The sequence below is a fragment of the Canis lupus genome, chromosome 18 (assembly GCF_048164855.1).
Source record: "Canis lupus baileyi chromosome 18, mCanLup2.hap1, whole genome shotgun sequence".
NCBI lineage: Eukaryota > Metazoa > Chordata > Mammalia > Carnivora > Canidae > Canis > Canis lupus.
In genome coordinates this window covers 12,452,789-12,474,445 of record NC_132855.1, presented here as the reverse complement: position 1 = coordinate 12,474,445, position 21,657 = coordinate 12,452,789, and the positions used below count along the sequence as shown (strand labels likewise).

General features: G+C 44.7%; 1 protein-coding gene across 6 annotated transcripts in view; it reads right to left on the bottom strand.

The window, feature by feature from the left end:
* The window catches only part of ELMO1 (engulfment and cell motility 1), a 526,171-nt gene that overhangs the window by 406,311 nt on the left and 98,203 nt on the right, over nt 1-21,657 (bottom strand). For 5 of the 6 annotated variants that reach the window (XM_072783477.1, XM_072783480.1, XM_072783481.1 and 2 more), the window contains one exon: nt 21,200-21,338. The exons of the other annotated variant lie outside the window; for it this stretch is intronic. In XM_072783477.1, coding sequence (XP_072639578.1) covers nt 21,200-21,338 — 139 coding nt within the window. Of the gene's footprint in view, nt 1-21,199; nt 21,339-21,657 lie in introns of those variants that run through there. 6 annotated transcript variants of the gene reach the window in all.

Sequence of the window (21,657 nt, the reverse complement as noted above, 5' to 3'; positions counted from 1 at the left end):
GTTAAGAGTTCTCAGGACCCCATTACCAGATCCTTGCAAATAAGTCTCCACATCCCCAGTTTCTTTCTCTCCAACCCCTCCACTGGCCATTATCAGACAAAATTGGACTTTCCCTATAAACTTTGCTCAGGTCACTCTTTTTGCTCCAATATCCTCCACAGAGCCCCACTGACCACCGCCTATGTGGCATAAACCCCTTAACTAACTTGTCATCCAAGGCCTTCCACCATCTGGGCTCAAGCAAATTTTCTACTAACGCTATACATGTTGCCCATACTTCTGGATTCTGATTCACCAAAACAAAACAAAACAAAACAAAACAAAACAAAAAAAACCCACTTCCATACTTTCACTTTACACCATTTGTTGAAACATCCTTCTCCTTTCGGTTCCAACTCTAACCATGAACTCTTACTATCACTAATATCCACGTCAAAGCCTTCTCCTGCAAGCACATGTCCCTGATCTCTCCAACTACGCAGGTCATTCCCTCCCTGTACTTAGCACATTAAATAAATCACTCCTAAAAACTTTGTATCTGGGCAGCCCAGGTGGCTCAGCGGTTTAGTGCCGCCTTCAGCCCAGGGTGTGATCCTGGAGACCTGGGATCGAGTCCCACGTCAGGCTCCCTGCATGGAGCCTGCTTCCCCCTCTGCCTGTGTCTCTGCCTCTGTGTGTGTGTGTGTCTCTCATGAATAAATAAATATAATCTTCAAAAAAAACAAAACAAAACAAAACTTTGTATCTGCCTTATCTTCTTGTCCCGTGAGAATTCGACATCTTACTTCATCTATGTTAATCTTCTACAGCCCTGGGAAATAGTTGCCACAGTAGTCAGGTGCTAAGAGAATCTAAAAGGAGACTCAATGCATTTCTGTTCAATGGAAAAACCACACATTCACTTTCTGTTAAAAAATAAACAAACAAAAAAAAAAAAAAAAGAAAGAAAGAAAGAAAGAAAGAAAAAAGGTTGACTATAAAGCAAACTGTTCTGAAGAACAGCTTGGATTCATTAGCGCACATCCCCCTTCCTCTCATGTAAACTACGCTGGGTGGCTCTAAGCAGCTGCTGGCTCTAAGTTGTGAGACACATGTAGGCTGCACAGACAGTTTGGGAAGGGGTTATGTGATTCACGGCTCAGAAGAGCACTGAGCAGGCTAGCTGACGAGTGTGATTCAACAGGTGATAAAACAGATACCAGCCAAATGATTGTCACCATCCGTTAGCAAGGTCACACAGGTGAGCGGCACTATCATAAACAGGACTGAACAAGATACCCCAAGCAGAAATGTCTAGTCTGGTGTCACCGCTTTTCCCACTGCCTACATACAGCCTTACTCTGACATTGAGCTCTTGGCGTGACTTAAATTCCAAGCCAAACACTGGCTTGGAACGCTGGCCTATGTTTTAGTTAACATTTGCTCAAGGCGACAAAAGATGTTTCTGCCTATCTGCCCAGATCGCTAAGACTCGGGAGTAGGGTGACACCTTGATAGCTTGCAGTAGACCCAATGAGCAATTTGTCTTTCATCTCATTGAGAGCAAAGGCTCAGGAGAAAAGAAAATTTGGTCTAAAAGGCTGAAAACTGGTTCTTCTCTTTGTGATTCCAGGAAACCCAAAGGAACTAGAAATAAAATTCTACACTCCATTGGAATAAACCTGAATTTGGAATATTGAGACAAAATTATTTGAACTACCTGAGTATGTTTTCATGACTTAAAAAATCATACCTGGGGCACCTGGCTGGCTCAGTCACTAGAGCGTGTGACTCTTAAGCTTAGGGTCATACGTTTGAGCCCCGCATTGGGTGCAGAGCCTACACAATTTTATTTATTTTTTAATCGTAACTAAATTCCTTAAGCGTTTTGTTTTGAAGGTCAAAACTATTTTCTTGGACTCAGCAGTGAGCTGAGATGGGAAGAGTAAGAATGTTTTTAAGGATAACCTGGAGGGTTAGCCAGTTATCAGATTGCAACATGCAGGGGGATCAGGATGGCTGGAGACTACCACGCTCTCTTCCCCCTCCCCTTAGCAATAGTGAAGTCATCTTGCAGCATACAAAAGTATTTCTTCACTTTATATTATTCTGGGAAAATCTTCATGTTGGCAGAAATACTTTTATTTGTCAAACAAAGTATTCATTTCCATATGAATCTGATTGGCAAAGTACTATGTGCCAACAGTTATATTCAAAGGGTAGCTTTTTCTGTTTTTTAAGATTTATTCCTCCTTTTTACTTTTAACTCTTCTTCTCCAAGAGAATTCCTTGATTTAATTCAATCTACCAAAGACAGTAAGCCCGGATAGCAAATTTACTATACAAAAAGTTCTGTTTATGTACTTTTCATAAATCACCTAGATTTTTGAGAATGGCCAAGTCCTCTAGCAATTCATTTTTAATCTGTCTCTGGCAACACTCGCTTCTCTCTAGTCCTTAAAGTGGGTGTAGGTCCTTTGCTTTCCTTTTTATCGTTTCTCCCTTGCCTTCAATGAAATGCCAGGATCATAAATTCCTGAATCCATGCGTCCCACCCTGACTCCGCTTCTAAGGTCTGCTCCAGCGTTTCCAATAACCCTTCGTGTGGATCCACATGGATCCTGCCACCCTTACAAGCTTAACACTTCATCTTCTTCCTTACTAAACCAGATCTTCCTCTTGGCTCCCTTTTATCTCTTAAAAAAATTTATTCTCCCACTCAAACCACATGGTTCCTTTAAAGCATCAGAGAACCCCACGAAGAAATATCCTTGGGAATCCCTGCTTATTAATTTAGGAGGGGGGCAGGGTCCAGCCTGCCTTGAGGCTCCTTCCCTGGAGACAGCCCCGAGGTTCCCCACATCCATGTGTCCTCCTTGACATGCCTGTGAGGAGCACAATTAAATATTAACCACCTGTTCCTATCCGTTGGCACCTAGGCACCTAGCCTGGAGGCTCACTGGGCCCAAATGCTCACCTCGGGGCTCTTAGGTCTGCTGTTGCCTTCGCACCAGCCGGTGTGGGCCGGCGGCCCCCCAGCCGACGAGAGCACCTGGGCATTGTGGCTGCAGCTCTTGCCTCTGACATTCACTTCTCAGGCACACACTTGTCCTAAAACAGACATGCCCCAGAAAAGAAAGCCTGGCTTCACTGAATGCGCGTTCATTTTAAACATTTTAATGACCCAAGAGGGGGGTGGAAATGCTTCTGAGATGACATTAAGTTCACAGACACCAGAAAAGCATTTAGAATGCTGAATTTTTATCTACTCCAGCTTTTCGAGATCTTCTCTCAACTGGGAGCTTTCGAATAACTTTAGGAAATGACTTCCTGGGGGCGCCGGGGTGGCTCAGTCAGTGAAGCACCTGCCTTTGGCTCAGGTCATGATCCGAGGGTCCTGGGATCGAGCCCCGCATCAGTCTCCCTGCTCAGTGGGGGAACCTGCTTCTCTCTCCCCAATGCTTGTGTTTCTCTCTCTCTCTCTCTCTCTCTCTCTCTCTCTCCTTCTCTCTCAAACAAATAAATACAACCTTTAGAAAACAAAATTACTTCCTGGGCTTGAACCCCAACTCCCACAGCCCCGGGTTTTGTAACCTTAGGCTTAAGACTTCCCTCAGGGCTTCCTCTTCCTTTTCTGTAAACAGAAACTGTCCCTCGCACACTGCAGTGTCGTGAGGATGACTTGAGATGACACGTGTAAATCCTCAGAGATAGCACCTAGGACAGAGCACGGCTCTGCACGATGTACCTGTGAACAAGCTCTTGCAATTCTCGTATCCCCTTTGGACACTTTGCAGGCACTTTCTCAAAACGTTGGTTAAATAAATACACGGATGGATACCCAGTTCTTCTTTCCTCCTCGAGGGACCCTGGCCCCATGGCTGCCTTTGGCTCTCATCTCCTCCTGTCTTTCACTTCTTCAGCTCATTTTCATTTCACTTGCCAACCTGAATATCCTTGCTTTGGAGGCAGAGACCTCCTCCGAGACACCTCTGTCACTCTCAGGCGAGTGGCTGCGGGACCCCCGCACCACATGCAATTAATGCATACGGTCTGATTAAGAACCTATCTTCCTTTTTTCAGACTTTCAGCTTCTTTCCCTTTCTTCTGGTCTCTTTCCGACTGCCGCCAAAGCTCAGGCAGGAGCTAAAGATGGAACACAGCAAGAGCAAAGCAGAAGCAGTCCTCGGTCCCCACCATCCATCGGCTGTCCATACGGCCGTCGCCTGACAGTCCTTTAATTGCAAAACTTATTGGCCACAAAGACTTAAAGCTTTGTGGTCCTGGACTATTAAAAAGCCTTTCTCCAGTGCTTTAAAAGAATGTGACAGATGCTTTATTCTGACACTTTGAGGCGATACAGCACAGCACTTGGGATTTCACTTTGCTTTTATAAGTGGAAATTCATTGAACACATTCTGCACAGCAGTTATGAGTAATGTTGGCCCAGAAAGAAAAGAAACCCAGCTTCCACACGTCAGGACACCTCTGAGAAGGGATACGCATGTTAACTACGACTTAGCCTACAATATGATTTGGAGAAACTTTAATGTACGAGAACCCGCCTAGTTCCCGGAGGTGCTTCCTGACATTGTGTCAATGACACCAGTCATCTTAGAACAGCTATATTTCCCCCCCAGTGAGCCCTATAACTACTCTCCGTGCTTCGGAGCTCTATACTTTTAGCATAGAAGAATCTGATGTGCTGTAAGGGGTGTGTGTGCTTACTCTGTTTTCCTAATAGCAGCCTAAATAATCTGAAGGAGAATGACAAAACCACCCTTTTCTGGGGGCAAATTTAGCTGGTTCTTGGAAAGCAAGTATTTTGACAATAGTTCCAATGTGCAGCACTGACACAAGACTGCAGTAATTGTCAGAAGTGACAAAGGGACTCCCAATGACACCTCCAAAGTAGTAAAATCATGTGTATCACATTAATATTAAAAATTGAAAGATGACAGGCTATGCCACCTTTTTCTTGACAAATGATTCGTTTCAAAAATGGTTTCCTTATAATGACTTGTTTCAAGCTTCATGAAACTAATTAAATATTACATTTCAGCAAGATCAAGTACAATCTTTGTGTCATAAAAATCACTGGACTGCATAGATGAGCAAAGACATAAATAATTAGCACTCTCGTGTGTTAGCGGGTTAAAGACAAGTGAAAAAAACCTCTCTCGGTAGTCTGATACACTTTTCTCCTCAGCAGAAATTGTATTTTTCTTCAGTTTTAAGGGAAACTGCTATTTTAGAAAGTGACAAAAACATAAAAATGAACAATGCAAAAATAAAGTACTAATGATTATCAATTATCTTTTGTCATTCTCCTTCATCGTCCTTGACTATTTTATATTGTCCTAATATGAATGTCGCTAGAGATACAAGAAACGAATTTTCCCCCCAGATTTCAATATTGCAGGCAGCAACAACAATTGATTTCTTTTTTTTTTTTTAAGATTTTATTTATTTATTCATGAGAGACACAAAGAGAGAGGCAGAGACACAGGCAGAGGGAGAAGCAGGCTCCATGCAGGGAGCCCGACGTGGGACTCAATCCCGGGTCTCCAGGATCACACCCTGGGCTAAAGGTGGTGCTAAACTGCTGAGCCACAACAATCAATTTCAGAATCCCTATATCCCTCTCCACTTTCTTTAATGTCAGTCATCTCCAAGAGGTACACCCACACGACCCTGCCCCGGCTGGCATGCCATTTTACTCCACCACACACTTGGAAGCAATGTGAAATGAGGGATTCACACTGCAAACCAATTCAGGCAGGCCTTATGGTCTGCCTACCTTCACGTGAAAGACTTATTTGTGTTAAGTTCATAGGTGGAAGGTCAACAGTACCTGTGTGCATGGTTTAAAATTTAAAAGGCAGGGGCCCCTGGGTGGCTCAGTCAGGTAAGCGTCTGCTTCAGCTCATGGCTGTGGTTTAGCCTTAGATTGTCACTGTCCCATTCCTGGCACCTATATTTGAGAATTGAAGCCCATGTCCTTCCACTGCTTGCTGGCAGCTGTCTTAGCACATCCATTACCTTTTAAGAAAGGAGGATGAATCGGCATCAGTGCACCCGCTCCCAAAGGAGTAAACTCAGGACACAGCGGAGAGAGTCAGGAAGAAAAAGCCCGGGGGCGGGGGGGTGGACAACACGACTCAAAAGTGAACTCACTTCTTAAAACTGCCCTTACCACCAGTTCCTCTCAGTGTGCTTTTGACTGCTGTCTTCTATCCAGTCTCAGTTTCTCTGCAGTTGATAAACCTTCATTATCCTGTGTTTAAACTGGACCTGAACCTTACTTTGCCTTCAGAGCTTTATCTGGCTTTCTGGTATCTGCTCACTGGTCTGATAATACCCTGTCCACGGGTTGACAGTCATTTCTGTTTATCCTACCGAGCCTATCTGCTTTGTAAATTTTATCTGTCTATCTATATATGTATATTTTTTGAAGATTTTATTTATTTGACAGAGAGAGAGAGCATGAGCAGGGGTGAGGAGCAGAGGATGAGGGAGAAGCAGACTCCCCACTATGCAGGGAGCCTAATGTTGGCTAATCCTGGGACCCTGAGATCGTGACCTGAGCTGAAGACAGATGATTAACTGACTGAACCCCCAGGCACCCCAACACTGAGCCTTTAAAATATATATATATATATATATATATATATATATATATATTTGAGAGTGGGAAAAAGCCCATGTGTGTGCAATTGGGGAGCGAAACAGAGGAAGAAGGTCTCAAGCAGACTCTCCACTGAAAACAGAGCCCATTGCAGGGCTTCATCTCATGACCCATGAGATCAGGACCTGAGCCAAAACCAAGAGTTGGACGTCCAACCAGCTGAGCCCCAACACTGAGGCTTTTGAGGTCCAATGGAAGAAGCCTCTGTGCTCAGGTTCCCTTCTCACCTTATGCTCAAATCCACACCTCCAGACCTCACTTCGCTGGAGTCGCCTTCTGTCTCAGGCTATTTTAGCTCAAACTCAAACCTTACCCCAAAACTCTCTTTCTCGATTTTCAACTTTTACTCACCTTCTTCTACTTGCTAGAAAATACGCTTGCAATCAAGGTTACAGCTTCCATGCCCTTCCTTTCACTTGTTCGTCAGCCCTAACAAGTCAATCTCACAGGTGAATCTCTAAACCTTCTTCTTTATCCTGCCCCCGGGTACAGAGAAGCAATTAAAAATAGATGCTCGGGGCACTTTTGGTTGAAGGTATAGTAAATGCAAAGGCATAGCTAAATACCATGTGGCATACAGAGGAGCCAACAACATCATGCACGAGTGAGAGAGAGGGAATAAAGAGGCAAGCCAGAGGCAAAAGATGTCAAAGTCCTATAAACAACTCTTGATGATTAGGACCCATCATGAGTTTTTTAAGCAGGAAAGTGACATAATGAAATGTGCATTTTCTAATGATAGGTGAATGCACTGGAGGCCAAGAGACCAGTTGGGTGGACAAATTGGCTAGTGTACTGAAACCCAGAGAGAATCTGAAAGGAGGTGCAGCCATATAGATTGCCTTATTCTCCTTAACCCATTTATAAGGTTCTGGACTGTGAGTCCACTTAAATATCCCTTCAGTAGTGTTTTCTATCATGATGGCTGTCATCACCATTTGCCCAGCTATTCCTACAAGAAATCTTGAAATAATCTTCCACATTTCTCTCTCGCTTGCCCTCAATGTAATCTTCTTCTACATCTGGATGAGACATATGTTTCACTTCTTTCTGTCTCCCATCACTATCCTAAGCCACAGCATATCACTTCTTGCCTGGACTATTGCGAGGACTGTCAAATTAATCTCTCTTATTTCATTTTATTTCTTGCAAAACATAAAGAGAAAGACAGCAAACAGATTTCTCCTCTCAACTGAGAATTCAGTTTAATTGAGCAAAAATGAACTTTAGAATTCTGCTTTTCCTGCTGAAGATGAATTGCAGATTTTAGGCTGCTTTCTAGTAGATTTCAGCAGAGAAATCTTCTAAAAGTACAAATCATACCATGTCGACCCCCTGCTTATAAACCTTCCTTTTGCCTTTGGCTCTTGGACAAAGTACTAAGTCCACTCAGCTCCTCACAGCAGAGCCTTTACTCCTCCAACCAGCAAAAGCCAGAGCCCCTGTTCCCTCCTACTGTGGGGTTTCTCTTCAATTTCAGAAAGGTAAGATAATAGCCAAGATCTCCTCAAATATTGCCTCTCCATAATTCATTCCATTCTTTATTAGTAGGACTGCCAATTAGACATAGGACAAAATCTCTTAATGTAACTTTTTTCTTTTTTCTTTTTTTAAAGATTTATTTATGATAGACATAGAGAGAGAGAGAGAGAGGCAGAGACACAGGAGGAGGGAGAAGCAGGCTTCATGCAGGGAGCCTGATGCAGGACTTGATCCCAGGACTCCAGGATTGCTCCCTGGGCCAAAGGCAGGCGCTAAACTGCTAAGCCACCCAGGGATCCCCTCTTAATGTAACTTTTAAACACAATTAGCATTCGTATATTTCATTCATTCATCTTTTGGGCTATGTTCTGGATGAATTCCTCAATTTCATCCTCCAAGTTATCAATTCTTCCTTTAGCCAAATCTACTCTAGGGTAACTTTGTCGATGCACTATATTGTTTTTATTTATCTTTTGTATTTTTTTTTTAAGATTTCACCTACCATATGTACATTTTCTATTTCTAAGGTTTCTAACTGGCTCTTTCTCATATCCATATATTCCTCAATTTGTATCTGCCTACTTGGTGCTCATAATCTCCTGCTTGAGTGAATACTATTCTCTCTCTTTTAAAGTTCTGCCCTTGGGGGATATCCACCACACTTACACTGAAGTCCTCCCTTGTTGGTCGCGCTTCCACATTGCCCAAAGAGAACAGAGCAGCAGCAGCAGATGTGATAAAGAGGGGCCAGTGACAGGCAAATTCTCTGGGGTAATGGATTGGATAGAAAAGCTGAGGGAGACAGTAGAGCCTAGGAGGACACAGTTTCAGCTTCAGCAAACTGGGTGTATGTTGGCATCTATCACTAAGAGGAGGAAACATGAAGATTCTGAAGCAAAACTGCATGGGTTGTGGAGGAAAAGGAGCAATAAAGACAGTTTTGAAGATGCTGAGTTTGTGGAGCAAGGGACATATAGATGGGTAAGGAAAATGAGCTAATAGGTAGTTGTTTATATAGGTCAGGAGGTCAAGAAAGAAATAAGCCAGAAATGACCAGCATCCTATGGTGATGAGGCTGAAAAATTCAAACAGATCACCATAAACTTGTCCCAAGAGTAATGACCCATCCACAATCATTTTGAGTTTTTTGTTGTTTGTTTGTTTATTTTTTTTAGAGGTGGGGGGAGAGAGAGAGAGAGAGAACCTCAAGTAGGTTCCATGTCAGTGTGGGGGCCGAAAGCAGGGCTCGATCTCATGACTCTAAGATCATAAGCTAAGCAAAACTAAGAGTCAGATGCTTAATGGACTGAGCCACCCAGCACCCCCACAATCATTTTGAAAATGGATATATCTCATCTCAAAGCCATTTGGTTGTCTTTTGGCTATGGATGGCTTTGAATGAAGGACAAAAATAAATCTTCATAAAGTCAGCTAACAAAATGTAAGAATACATTTAGAATGCATGGTGGGAGCAAGGAAAGGCATGTTCCTCTCACCATGGCCACCCCCGCCCCCCGCCTTTGCAGAAAGACCTCCCTGCTGAAATCCATGGAGAAAGGGAACTAAAATCTGCAGTTCATTTTCAGAAGGAAAAGTGGAATGCTAGAGTTCATTCTGCTCAATTAAACTGAGCTCTTGGTTGAGAGGAGAAATATGTTTGCTGTCTTTCTCCTCCAAAGCATGTCAAACTCTGTTTTATGAGGTTAGATATACTCCATCACACAGGGAAAGAGAGCTAAAGCCAGAAAGGGAAGTAGCCTGGTCACTTCTTTTAAAGGAAGTTTAAGAAATAACTGCTATAACACCAAATCCAACAGGTGCAAAAATCAGATGAGGAAGGACTATTCCTGTCACAATGTCATTTTACCTTATCATGACACCACAAAAAGCACTAGTGTAGCATCACATGGGCTTTGTTGCGTCTTTGTTGCATGGAACAAAAGGAGATCTTACCGGTGCTACATTTGTACCCTCTGAAAGCAAGGAGACGGGAAGAATTAGTAGTTCCTGATGAAGGTATAAGGCACTTGCTGAGGGTTACTGTGGGAAGCAGAGGGGTCACCAGCCCAGACAGTCAGATGTAAAGGGTCTCACAACGGTGATTTCTGAATCTGGGTCCCTGGGCATTAGCAGCACCATGGAGCTGGATAAACATGGGAAATCACCTACAAATAATCCACTCTGTCTGTTCAGTATGTTTCATACACAACTCCAACAAAGAACCAAGCTTGGGAACCACTGATTTAAGCCCCTCGAAAGAGAGAAATTTGCCTATTGCCCAGGGGACATTTGGCAACATCTAGAGGCATTTTTGGTTACTACGAGTAGGTGAGAGAATACCACTGGTACCTAGTGGGAAGGCCAAGATACTGCTTAACTCCGACAATGCACAGGACAGCCCTCACAACTAAGAATAATCCAGTCCAAAACATCAGTGGTGCTGAGGCTGAGAAATTCTGATATAATCCAACCACTCGGGAAAGAACAGTCCAGGAAAATCACATGACTTTTAATTTTTGCCATGAAAGATTGGAACCTCCCATTCCAGAAATTCAGTCTCATTTTCCTGATTCTATGGGATTTTAAAATTGTTTATTGTGGTAAACTACACATAACATAAAATCTCCATTCTTAACCGTTTTTAAATGTACGATTCAGTGGTATCCAGTACATTCCTATTGTGCATTCTGTGTGCTATGAGATCTTAAAGTTCCGAATTCAAAACTTTCTCTTTAGAGCTCAGCTGTCATTTTAGTTCGCCAGGCTATCAATATTTAAATGCCATAGGAATTATGGGTTTTCAGGCTACAGAATTGGCTTAATGCACTGAAGGGGACATTTGTATTATTGGTTCCAATTTTGCCTGGAACACAAAAAGCTTGTTCTCTTCTATGTACCACTCTCAAAAATTCATTATTGGCTTGTAACGGTTACCATTAGTAAGCAGAGCTTTGAGTGATTATCTCACTGAATCCCCACAATGCCAGGAAGGATGTATGAATACTGCCAATTCTTCCTTACAAAGCAGGAGACTTGTCCCCAGTCACACAGCTCTTAAGTGACAGCCCAGATTTTGAGTCCCTATCAGTCTACCCACAGTCCATGCTTGTAAGCACCAAGCCAAACTGCCAGCCTCAAAAGGATGTCTCTTTTCAGGTGGGCTCCTTCTGCAGTAAGCCAGGCCACTTGCCACATTTTCCTTAATTTTTAAAAAAATACCACCTTTGCTCTCAGAACACAATGGGTCCCCAGAAATCCCATCATAAGTGGATGGAGCAAGGCAAGTGGCAATCGTGTATGTGTCTGCTCAGATCAGGCTGGTGGGGGGGGGGTGGCATTGGGGAGGGGGCAAAAGAGATGAAGAACTGGAAAAAGAACCACCAGACAAGTGAAAGATGTCAGACAAAGAAAGACAAATACTACAAAATATCGCTTATGTGTAGATTTTTTTTAAAAAAATCAAACCTACAGAAACAGAATAGAAAAGTAGCTGGGCAGGAGCGGGGGGTATTGGAAATAGGGAGACATTGGTAAAGGGATACAAACCATCACCTGTAAGATGAATAAGGCCTAATGTAAAACGTGGTGATTATAGTTGATGACACTGTATTGTATAATTGAAATTTGCTAAGAGAGTAGAACTTGAATGTTCTCACACAAACACGCAAAAGAAATATGTGAAATGATGGATGTGTTAATTAACTCGGTGGGGGAGAACCCTTTCACAGTATATTTGTACATCAAATCACCGTGATGTACACTCTAAATATCTTATAATTATATATGTTGATTATACCTCGACAAAGCTGAAATGAAATTTTTAAAAAACGAGCTACCAAACAGATTTATGGTTTAGTAGAAATTGCCTCGGTTTTAGTGTCATGCAGTGCTGGATTCAAATCAGTAGCTTCCTAGCTGTGTGACCTGAGGCAGATTAATGAACTTGTGAACAATTACAAAATAGGGAGTCTACAGTCTGCTTTGTTGGGCTGTAGTAAGGACATGAAATACTCCATCAAGGCATTTAACATACTGCCTGGCACATCGTATGTGCTGATCTCATGATGCATGCATGCTAGCATCACTACTGCTACCATCATTCTTATGTACAAAATGAGCAAAAGGTCCAACATCAAGCACAAAAATTTAAATGTGCTTTATGCAATTAATGAGCTTTCAAAAGGTCTTGGGTAAATAAAATTTATACATATTAGATTTTATCTTAAATATACTATATAAATAGGATAGCTGAGGGAAAAATGCAAGCAGTCATTCTGTACATGCTTGCCTAAAAACACATCATCTATGTTTCCTTTAGGGAAATAAAATCCCCAACCATATAGGGGTAAGGGGGTGCTACTACAATTTTTCTGCTTGAAGATTGAAGACTATCAATGTTTTACTCTCATCCATCCTGTTCATACTTCAAACCTAAAGTAGTTGCACATAGAAAGAAAAGTCAATGTAAGGGATCATAACCCACAAATGTATGTAAAGCCCAGACTGACCACCAGGAGCATGTAATCTACTCCAAAAGTCACGGATATGTTAAAAAAAAAATGTAAGTAACACTCTGCGCAGACTGAACTAACTGAATAAAAGCTACCGGCAAAGGAGAAATTAGAAGGATGGAGAAACAACTGCATGACAACACCTACACAAAGGTTCAAGTATGATGGAGGCTCTGGGCAGTGCTTGGCAAAGCCAGATGTATAGGAATGAAGAGCTGAAACTGCAAGAGATGAACAAGTACATAAATGTGCAAGGACACACTTTTTTTTTTTTTTTTTGCAGGGACACACTTTTAAAGGGGCAGCTTCTTCTATAAGGCAAGATGGTACCTGAAAATCGCACACAGTACCGTAGATGCCTTGAACCCTGGATAACATGAAGGGAAATCATAGGAACATGAAGGAGGGACAGGAAGTCAAGTTAAAAAATCTGACCCAAGTTTCAGGATTACTCAAGAATCATCTCTATGACTTTTTTATTTTTCAATTGTGGTATACTCTCTTCAAACAAAATCTTTCCCAAAAGCATCACAAAATGACACAGGTCAATACAAGCTGTGCTGTTGCAGACCTGAACGTGGAGAACCCAGAAGAACATTGCATACCCCTCACCCCAAAAGCATTTGAGAAGGATTGAGCTAAAAAGCTGAAAATCATGCATCTCTCCCCATCGTCCTTCTTGGACCTGAACCTGAGGCATAACAGGTGTTAAGTCTTCCCAAGTGTTTGTCTGGTGTACAGGTAAGAGAGATGATCCAGGCCCCTTGCCCGCCCAGGTGGCCTATGATAACTTTTTTTCTGAGTAGAATTGGGCTCTATGTCCTTGTATGGACAGGATGGAGTTTGTACTTGGAGCCATAAGCAACACATTTCATCCATCCCTCTTCTACATGAAATAACTTCCAAAGGTTGGTTAACACCTATGAGACTGTCTTTCTGTAGATTTCCATCTGGGCAGTTTCTGTAGGTACATGAAGGTTTATATAGAGAAATAATGTATCCAACAGAGAAGAACTGGTGACCTGCTAGCAGTGCACTTGATGAGCAGTTATTACTTAGATAGAAGTTACACTTCAAGCCAAGAGAGAACATAGAACCTAGACAAAGAGTATCAGGAGTGAGCACATGGACCAGAAGGCTAAGCACTGAGGCTGGGACAGATTTAGAAAAAAAGGAGAAAGGCATGGCATCATGAAGGGAACAACGCCTAATCAAGACAAGGGGGGAGAATCTCAGAACCACAGTTAATGAAGGGAAGGATGGGGTTTCAAGAAGATAAGAATGAGTAGCTCTGCAGAGTATAACCAAGAGAGCGAGGCCAACCAAGGCAGAGTGAAGACCACTTGATTTAGCAAAGCAGAGGGCACTGCTGCCCTGAGAGGGCAGCTCCAGGGAGAGGAAAGATTAAGTAGATACTGATGCAACAAATATACTGACAACATGTAAATCAACTTGGAATTGAAAGGGGCACCTGGGTGGCTCAGTGGTTGAGCATCTGCCTTTGGCTCAGGGCATGATCCCGGGGTCCTGGGATCGAGTTCCACATCAGGCTTCACGCAGGGAGCCTGCTTCTCCCTCTGCCTATGTCTCTGCCTTTCTGTCTGTGTCTCTCAAGAATAAATAAATAAAGTCTTAAGGGGATCCCTGGGTGGCTCAGCGGTTTAGCGCCTGCCTTTGGCCCAGGGCGTGATCCTGGAGTCCCGGGATCGAGTCCCACGTCGGGCTCCCGGCATGGAGCCTGCTTCTCCCTCCTCCTGTGTCTCTGCCTCTCTCTTTCTCTCTATCATAAATAAATAAATAAATCTTAAAAAAAAAGAAAAACTTAGAATGGAAAGACAAAAAAATAAAGCACACACCAGCAAGAGAACTCGTAGGTCAAGAGAAGGGTCTCCCAAGGTAGGAATAGAAAAGCTTATTGGTGAACCGCCAAAGAGACGAAGGTTGGGGCAGACCAAGCACCCTGGGAAAGAAGCAGGACCACCCTTCCCTCCTCTGCCAGCAGTGGGGGAGCAGAGGAGGAGAGGGGACAAAGGCATCACGGCTGCTGCCAGGAATGCTGGTGAGGGGGCAAGGACTGGAAGAAGGGATCACGGAGAAGTTCTAGGGAGCCCGTGAATGTTCCACAGCGCAAACTGGCTGCATGTGCAGTTAGAGCTCCCCCCTAGAATATAAGAAATAGTGAAAAGGAATAAAGGGGAAAGGAGAAAAAATGAGTGGGAAATATCAGAAAGAGAGACAGAACATGAGAGACTCCTAACTCTGGGAAACAACCTACGGGTGGTAGAAAGGGAGGTGGGCGGGGGTGGGGGTGACTGGATGACGGGCACTGATGGGGGCACTTGATAGGATGAGCACTGGGTGTTATGCTATATGTTGGCAAATTGAACACCAATAAAAAATAAATTTATATATAAAAAAATAGAGTTCTCCCCTATTGCTAGATGGTGCCTCCCACCCTAACTCTTCGGTTGTCTCTCCTTCCTAAACATTAAGAACATTAGGTGGAGGGCAGCCCCAGTGGCTCAGCGGTATAGCGCTGCCTTCACCCCGGGGCATGATCCTGGAGACCCGGGATCGAGTCCCACATTGGGCTCCCTGCATGTAGCCTGCTTCTCCGTCTGCCTGTGTCTCTGCCTCCCTCTGTGTGTGTGTGTGTGTCTCTCATGAATGAATAAATAAAATCTTAAAAAAAAAAGAACATTCGGTGGAGAAAGGAGAACGCAAGGGAACTGTCCATGGTGAAGAGCAGGTAAAAAGGAAAACCAGTGCATCTCATTTTCTTTACTTTAAAAAAAAGAATTTATCTTTTTATTAGAAAGAGAGCAAGAGAGGGAAAGAAAATGAGTGAGGTGGGGAGGGGCAGAGAGGGAGAGGCAGGCTCCCTGCTGGGCAGGGACCTCCCCCCACCCCCAGGCACTGCGGGGCTGGACCCCGGGATCGCTCGTGACCTGAGTGGACGCTCCCCCACTGAGCCACCCGGGGGGGCCACATCTCATGCAGTTGTGCTCACACCGGCAGCAACCAGGGCAACCAGGTGGCCTTCACGGAGCTGTTGCTCTGAGCCAGGCAATGTCCTTCATTGTTTTCACGCATCTCCCCTCATCTTCACAACAATCGTGAAAGTGGAAACCGATGATGTCAGCTTTACAAAGTCAAGGTACTGAGGCTGGAGGAGGGTATGTGGGGCTCAAGTGTGAGCACTCTACCCCTGGGCCGACCTGCGGCGGGGAGGTCTCCAGGCTCTGGGCGGAGGAGTGAGGCTGCTCAGCCGCAGGAGGGGAGCACAGGTGGGCAGCAGCCCTTCGGGCTCCATGTGCCCCCCACAGCTGCCCCAAGCGCCTCTCGGAGGGCGAGCACTCAGCCACCCACCACACAGGTCACAGCAGAAGCACGAGCGAGCGGCTGCACCAGCTCACGTTCCCACCCACAGGGCAAGAGCCTTCCCCGTCCACATCCTCCCAGCACTGGCTCTTTCCCATCTTGTTAATTTTCACCCTTCTCCCTGGTGTGAGGTGGTATCTCATTGTGGCTCCAATTGGTATTTGCCTGATGGCAAGGGATGCGGAGCACTGGATGAAGAAGCTGTGGTCTCTGTATACAGTGGAATGTTCCTCAGCCATTAGAAACGACCAATACCCACCATTTGCTTCGACGTGGATGGAACTGGGGGGTATTATGCTGAGGGAAGGAAGTCAATCGGAGAAGGACCAACATTACATGGTCTCATTCATTTGGGGAATATAAAATATAGTGAAAGAGATTAAAGGGGAAAGGAGAGAACATGAGTGGGAAATATCAGAGAGGGTGAGAGAACGTCTGTCACATTCCCTAACTCTGGGAAACAAACAAGGGGTGGTGGAAAGGGAGGTGGGCGGGGGGTTGGGGTGACTGGGTGACGGGCACTGAGGGGGCACTTGACGGGATGAGCACTGGGTGTTAGGCTAGATGTTGGCAAATTGAACTCCAATTAAAAAATATACAAAAAAAGGGATCCCTGGGTGGCGCAGCGGTTTGGCGCCTGCCTTTGGCCCAGGGCGCGATCCTGGAGACCCGGGATCGAATCCCACGTCGGGCTCCCGGTGCATGGGGCCTGCTTCTCCCTCTGCCTGTGTCTCTGCCTCTCTCTCTCTCTCTCTGTGACTATCATAAGTAAATAAAAAATTTAAAAAAAAAATACAAAAAAAGAACAAAGAAGCCGCGAGTGAGAGCCAACACCTGCTGACAGCCACCAGGTTGGTACCGCAGGCTCCACCTGTAAAAAAGCCCTTAGGGGCTCTTCCTGCCAGAGTGCAAACATAGAAATGGCTCCTCACAGTTCAGAAAGAAGACAAAGCAGTCTTCTCCATGCAGACATCCCCCTGAACCACAGGGGCATTGTTAAAGCAAGGCTGGGCAGACATGATCCCCCTAGTCAGGAAGCTTCCTCTTCCAGTTAGTCATAATTAACCCTTGACCCACTGATCAAGGACGGATGGTTTTCTGGGCACTAAAGAAGCAGCACTCCAAGGTGAAACCATCTACAGACTCATGCATGACTCTTTCTCATGAGCCCCTGGACCATGAGGTGTGGGAGCCCCCGCATCAAACTCACTTAGTGCTCATCACACAGTGGACGAGGGGCCCCATCCCTGGCCAAAGGCATCCATGTCTCTGCAGCCAGGCTGGGACTATGCATTTTTCGTCAGCTCCCTAGGTGATTCTTGGGCACACTCCAGGTTGAGTCAGACCACTGGTTTCAGTTAACAGAGAGTGACAACACAAGTGGAAGGATACTCAAGGTTTCAGAAGACCATAAGATAGCAATGCCCAGCCCAACTTCCAGAAACAACCTTTTAGTGGCATAGTAGCCACTCAGGCTAAAAAGGAGCAAAGAGCCTTCTGAACAAAGGTAACACGCCATAGGAGAGAGGCAGAGGCAGGGTTTGTGACCCTCACTGAAGAAGGCAGAAATTAGAAGAAAACCCAAGTCACGATCATTTCTCAAGTCTTCACTGCATGTGCAAACACACTTCCAATCCTTGTGCCAACTTCAGACTCAAGAAACAACACCTGACACCATCAAGAAAAAAACACCTGACACCAGGACTGCCACTAGTTTCTTGCTCCAACTTCAGCACCCGTGGGGTGACCAAGACCTGGGATTCTAACTCTTTGGGTGGGTCTCCATAAGGCGATGCCCACAATTTAGCCAACTGTTTAAAAATTCAGTCTGGAGTGTAAATGAGGCCTGGCTTTGTGTCCTGCTTCGTTAACTGGCAAATCACTTCCACGAACCTCAGTTATCTGCTGCGTTTGTAAAACCAAGAATAACACAAGGAAACATCATGTGCCTTCTGATACAATGTCCCAAGAAGGACACGACAACATGTCTCTGGCATTTCACCCCAAAATGCAAAACCTGGGGGGAAAACAGACAGAAACTCAAACAGAAGGGCATTGCACAAAGCTGTCCTGTGCCCCACAAAATTGTCAAGGTCACAAAAGATAAAGTCTAAGGAAACTACCAGATCAATGGAGACCCAAAGGGACAGGACAATAAATGTAGTAATACATGATCCTGGAGGGATTTCAGACTGTAGGGAGAAACACCTATAAAGGACCTTATTGGGACAACTGAAAATCTTGACTATGGCCTATGGACTTTGAATTAGATGATAGTTTTGAACTAATGTTCAATTTCCTGGCTTTTATAAAGAGACTATGGTTATGTAAGAGAATGAGTCTGTTCTTAGGAAAGATGCACTGAGTATTTAGGTATAAAGGGGGGCGATGCCCCTAAATCACCCTCGGATGGCTCCGAAAAAGGATATATATTAAAAGGAGAGAAAACGGATGAAGTCTGTGAAGCAAAATATTAATAATTAAAGAATCTGGATAAAAGGTAGGCAGAAGTTCTTTGTACTATTCTCACCATTTCTCTGTTTGAAACTGTCCTGATATTAAAGTTACTCCTCAAAACCATCAGGCCATGAAATAACAAGGAAAGACTGAGAAACCAGCAAAGGCTGAAGGAGACCGAGGAACCATGACGACTATATTACAATACAGTTGGCGTTCCTGGATTAGATCCTGGAACAGAAAAAGGACATTAGTGGAAAAACTGCTGACATCCAAGTAAAGTTTGAAGTTTAGTTACCAGTCATGTGTCATGGTTAATTTCTTAGTTTTAAGAAATGTACCGGGTTATATTAAGATGTTAACGTTAGGGAAAACTGAGGGAAGGGTATACGGAAACTCTCCATATGATCTTCGCAATCTTTTCTGTAAATCCAACACTGTTCCAAAATAAAAGAGATGATTTTAAAAAAGTATCAAGGCGCACAGCAAAGGCCATCGCCGAAGGCAAGAACAGGACACTGACTTCACAAACCTCTAAGAATGTGTATCAGGGGCTGCGGTCTTACAGCAGAGGTTCCCAAACACCTGGGGCCACGGAAGAATGAAAAGGAAATAATTCCCTAAACCACTGACCTAGAATCTCTTGGCATAGGGGCCCCAAGAACACTTAAATAAGTGCCCCAGGTGATCCGGATGAGACTCAGACTTGGGCACCAGGTATCCAGCTCAGCACTTCTCAAACTTAACTACCCACAGCAATCCCCTGGGGACCTAGCTAAAAACGCAGATTATAGGTCAGGAGGTCTTGTGGGGGCGGGGAGGTTCTGAGACTGCATTTCCAGTGGGCCCCCAGGTGAAGCCCAGACCAACTGTCCCCAGCCACAGAAGGCAAAGCCACAAGACCGAGGGGCCCAAGCCCACGACACTGGAACATCACGCCAGCCCAGGACCGCCACGTGGATGTGAGAGGACAGCTTCTCTTTGAAGCCGTTGGTTCTCTCGGTTGTAGCCGAACCTAATCTAACTATATTTAGTCCACACCAAGTAGTTCCAGACATGTTTTAAAATTCAACTCCTATCCTCTTCTTGAACAGCACATGAAAAAGGACATCTGTTACCTGACACAAAGGTAGAGAAGACGACCGGGTGGGCTTCTCTATCTGCACGGGTTGCTTCTAGAGCCTGGCAAAAACTACCCCACAGAGCAGTTAAAATGACAATGATGAGCTGGACTGATGACACCTTTTCTGACAACAATCCTAAAATGTTACCCTTTCTTACATTCACTCTCAAGCTCAACTAATTCTGATTTGACCTTTATCATTTATTTTAATGAGTCTTTTGCATCCGCACAATGCCATACAACTCTTGCAATATTCTTCAACCAGATAATAAAATCTGACCAGGGGCAAAAAAATAAAAAAAAGTGTAGATCATAATCATAAAATAGTATTGAGACCATAAATACAAAGTGGAGTTGCCATGGTACCCTAATTTTGAAAATGTCAAGGGATCCCTGGGTGGCGCAGTGGTTTAGCGCCTGCCTTTGGCCCAGGGCGTGATCCTGGAGACCCGGGATCGAATCCCACGTCGGGCTCCCGGTGCATGGAGCCTGCTTCTCCCTCTGCCTGTGTCTCTGCCTCTCTCTCTCTCTCTCTCACTGTGTGCCTATCATAAATAAAAAATAAAAAAATTAAAAAAAAAGCCATCTAGATGTCTACATTATTTGCCTTATGAAACCCTAAGTGTACCCTAATTTTGAAAATGTCAAAAGCCATCTAGATGTCTACATTAGTTGCCTTATGAAACCTTAAGTGTACATTAAGTCTCAGCCTTGTTTCCCCCTTAAATCATTTGCTCTGCAATGACATAAGCAACTTTCCTGAGATAACCTGTAATCAAATCCAACCAAAGCTATACTGAAAGACTGTCCAGATCCAAGGTAAAGGATGTCTTTAAAGGTCAAGGCAAAATAAAATAAATAAAATAAATAAAATAAATAATAATAATAATAAAAAGGTCAGGCCATGTAAAAAAAATCTTCTGGATATTTTTTCATTCAGTAAATATTTATTGAGTATTTATTACATGCCAGACAAGACACTAGACACGCAGTACATTTTACACTAATAATAAAATTATAATTGGTATAATTGGCTGGGATGCAAGAGTGAGTCCTTCTATACGGAAATAATGATCTCATTATTAAGCTGTTAATATAATGCACTTGTTGGCTTCTGCAAAAATCGAAGGGGAAAGTGAGTCAGAAAATTAAGTTTTGTGTTGCCTGTAATAAGACAATCTGCACATATTCATGAGCCCCTGCCAGGCAGGGCTGGGACAGCCTCTGCTGTGTCCACCGCGCAGAGCCCAGCCCACTGGGCCCTCCCGCCTCTCGCAGCCCCAGACACAAGCCCTGTATTGACACGGTCCAAGGGGATGTTGAACGAGCATAAAACCCCCATCCATCGCCACTGCATGCGGTACAGAAATCACACTACACTGCAACTATTATTGCACAGATTTTTCAACACAGACAGAGAGAGCAAAGGGGGTGGGGGGGTGGGGGAAGAGCTATCCTAAAGAAGTCTGGGAAAATTCCCAAGCAGAAAAAAAGCCTGAAAATAACCTGCCCGAAAGACAAAAAAAAAAAAAAAAAAAAAAAAAAAACAACCAAAAACTGGCCGCGGGCATGACTGACCTGATCGATTTCCATGAGTTTGGGGTAGGCCCCCGGCCATTCGATGGCCACCTTGACGATGTCGGCGGGGGGCGGCATCCTGAACCCGGGGAGTCCGAGGCTGGCAGGACCCGGATCCGACGGCCGCACGTGTCTACACCTAGCGAGGAACGACAGACAAAAGGAAGACAAGTTGCTCGGTGCCGATGCAGGGCGAATTCTGCTTCATCACTTCCTGTTTTCACTGGTGGTTTAGGTCTGAGGAGCGGCTCCGGGTGCAGGAGGCACACGGGCACCGCCGCCCCGCCCCGGCCCCGCCGTCCACGCGGCCCGACCCCGGCCCAGGCCCAGGCCCAGGCCCCAGCGCGGGTGCGACCCCGGGGCACAGCTCGGCTCGGCTCCGGCTCCGGCTCTGGCTCCGGCTCCCGCTCCTCCCGCGGGCTCCTCGCGCTCAACAGTCTCCGGAAGAGCCGATTGCC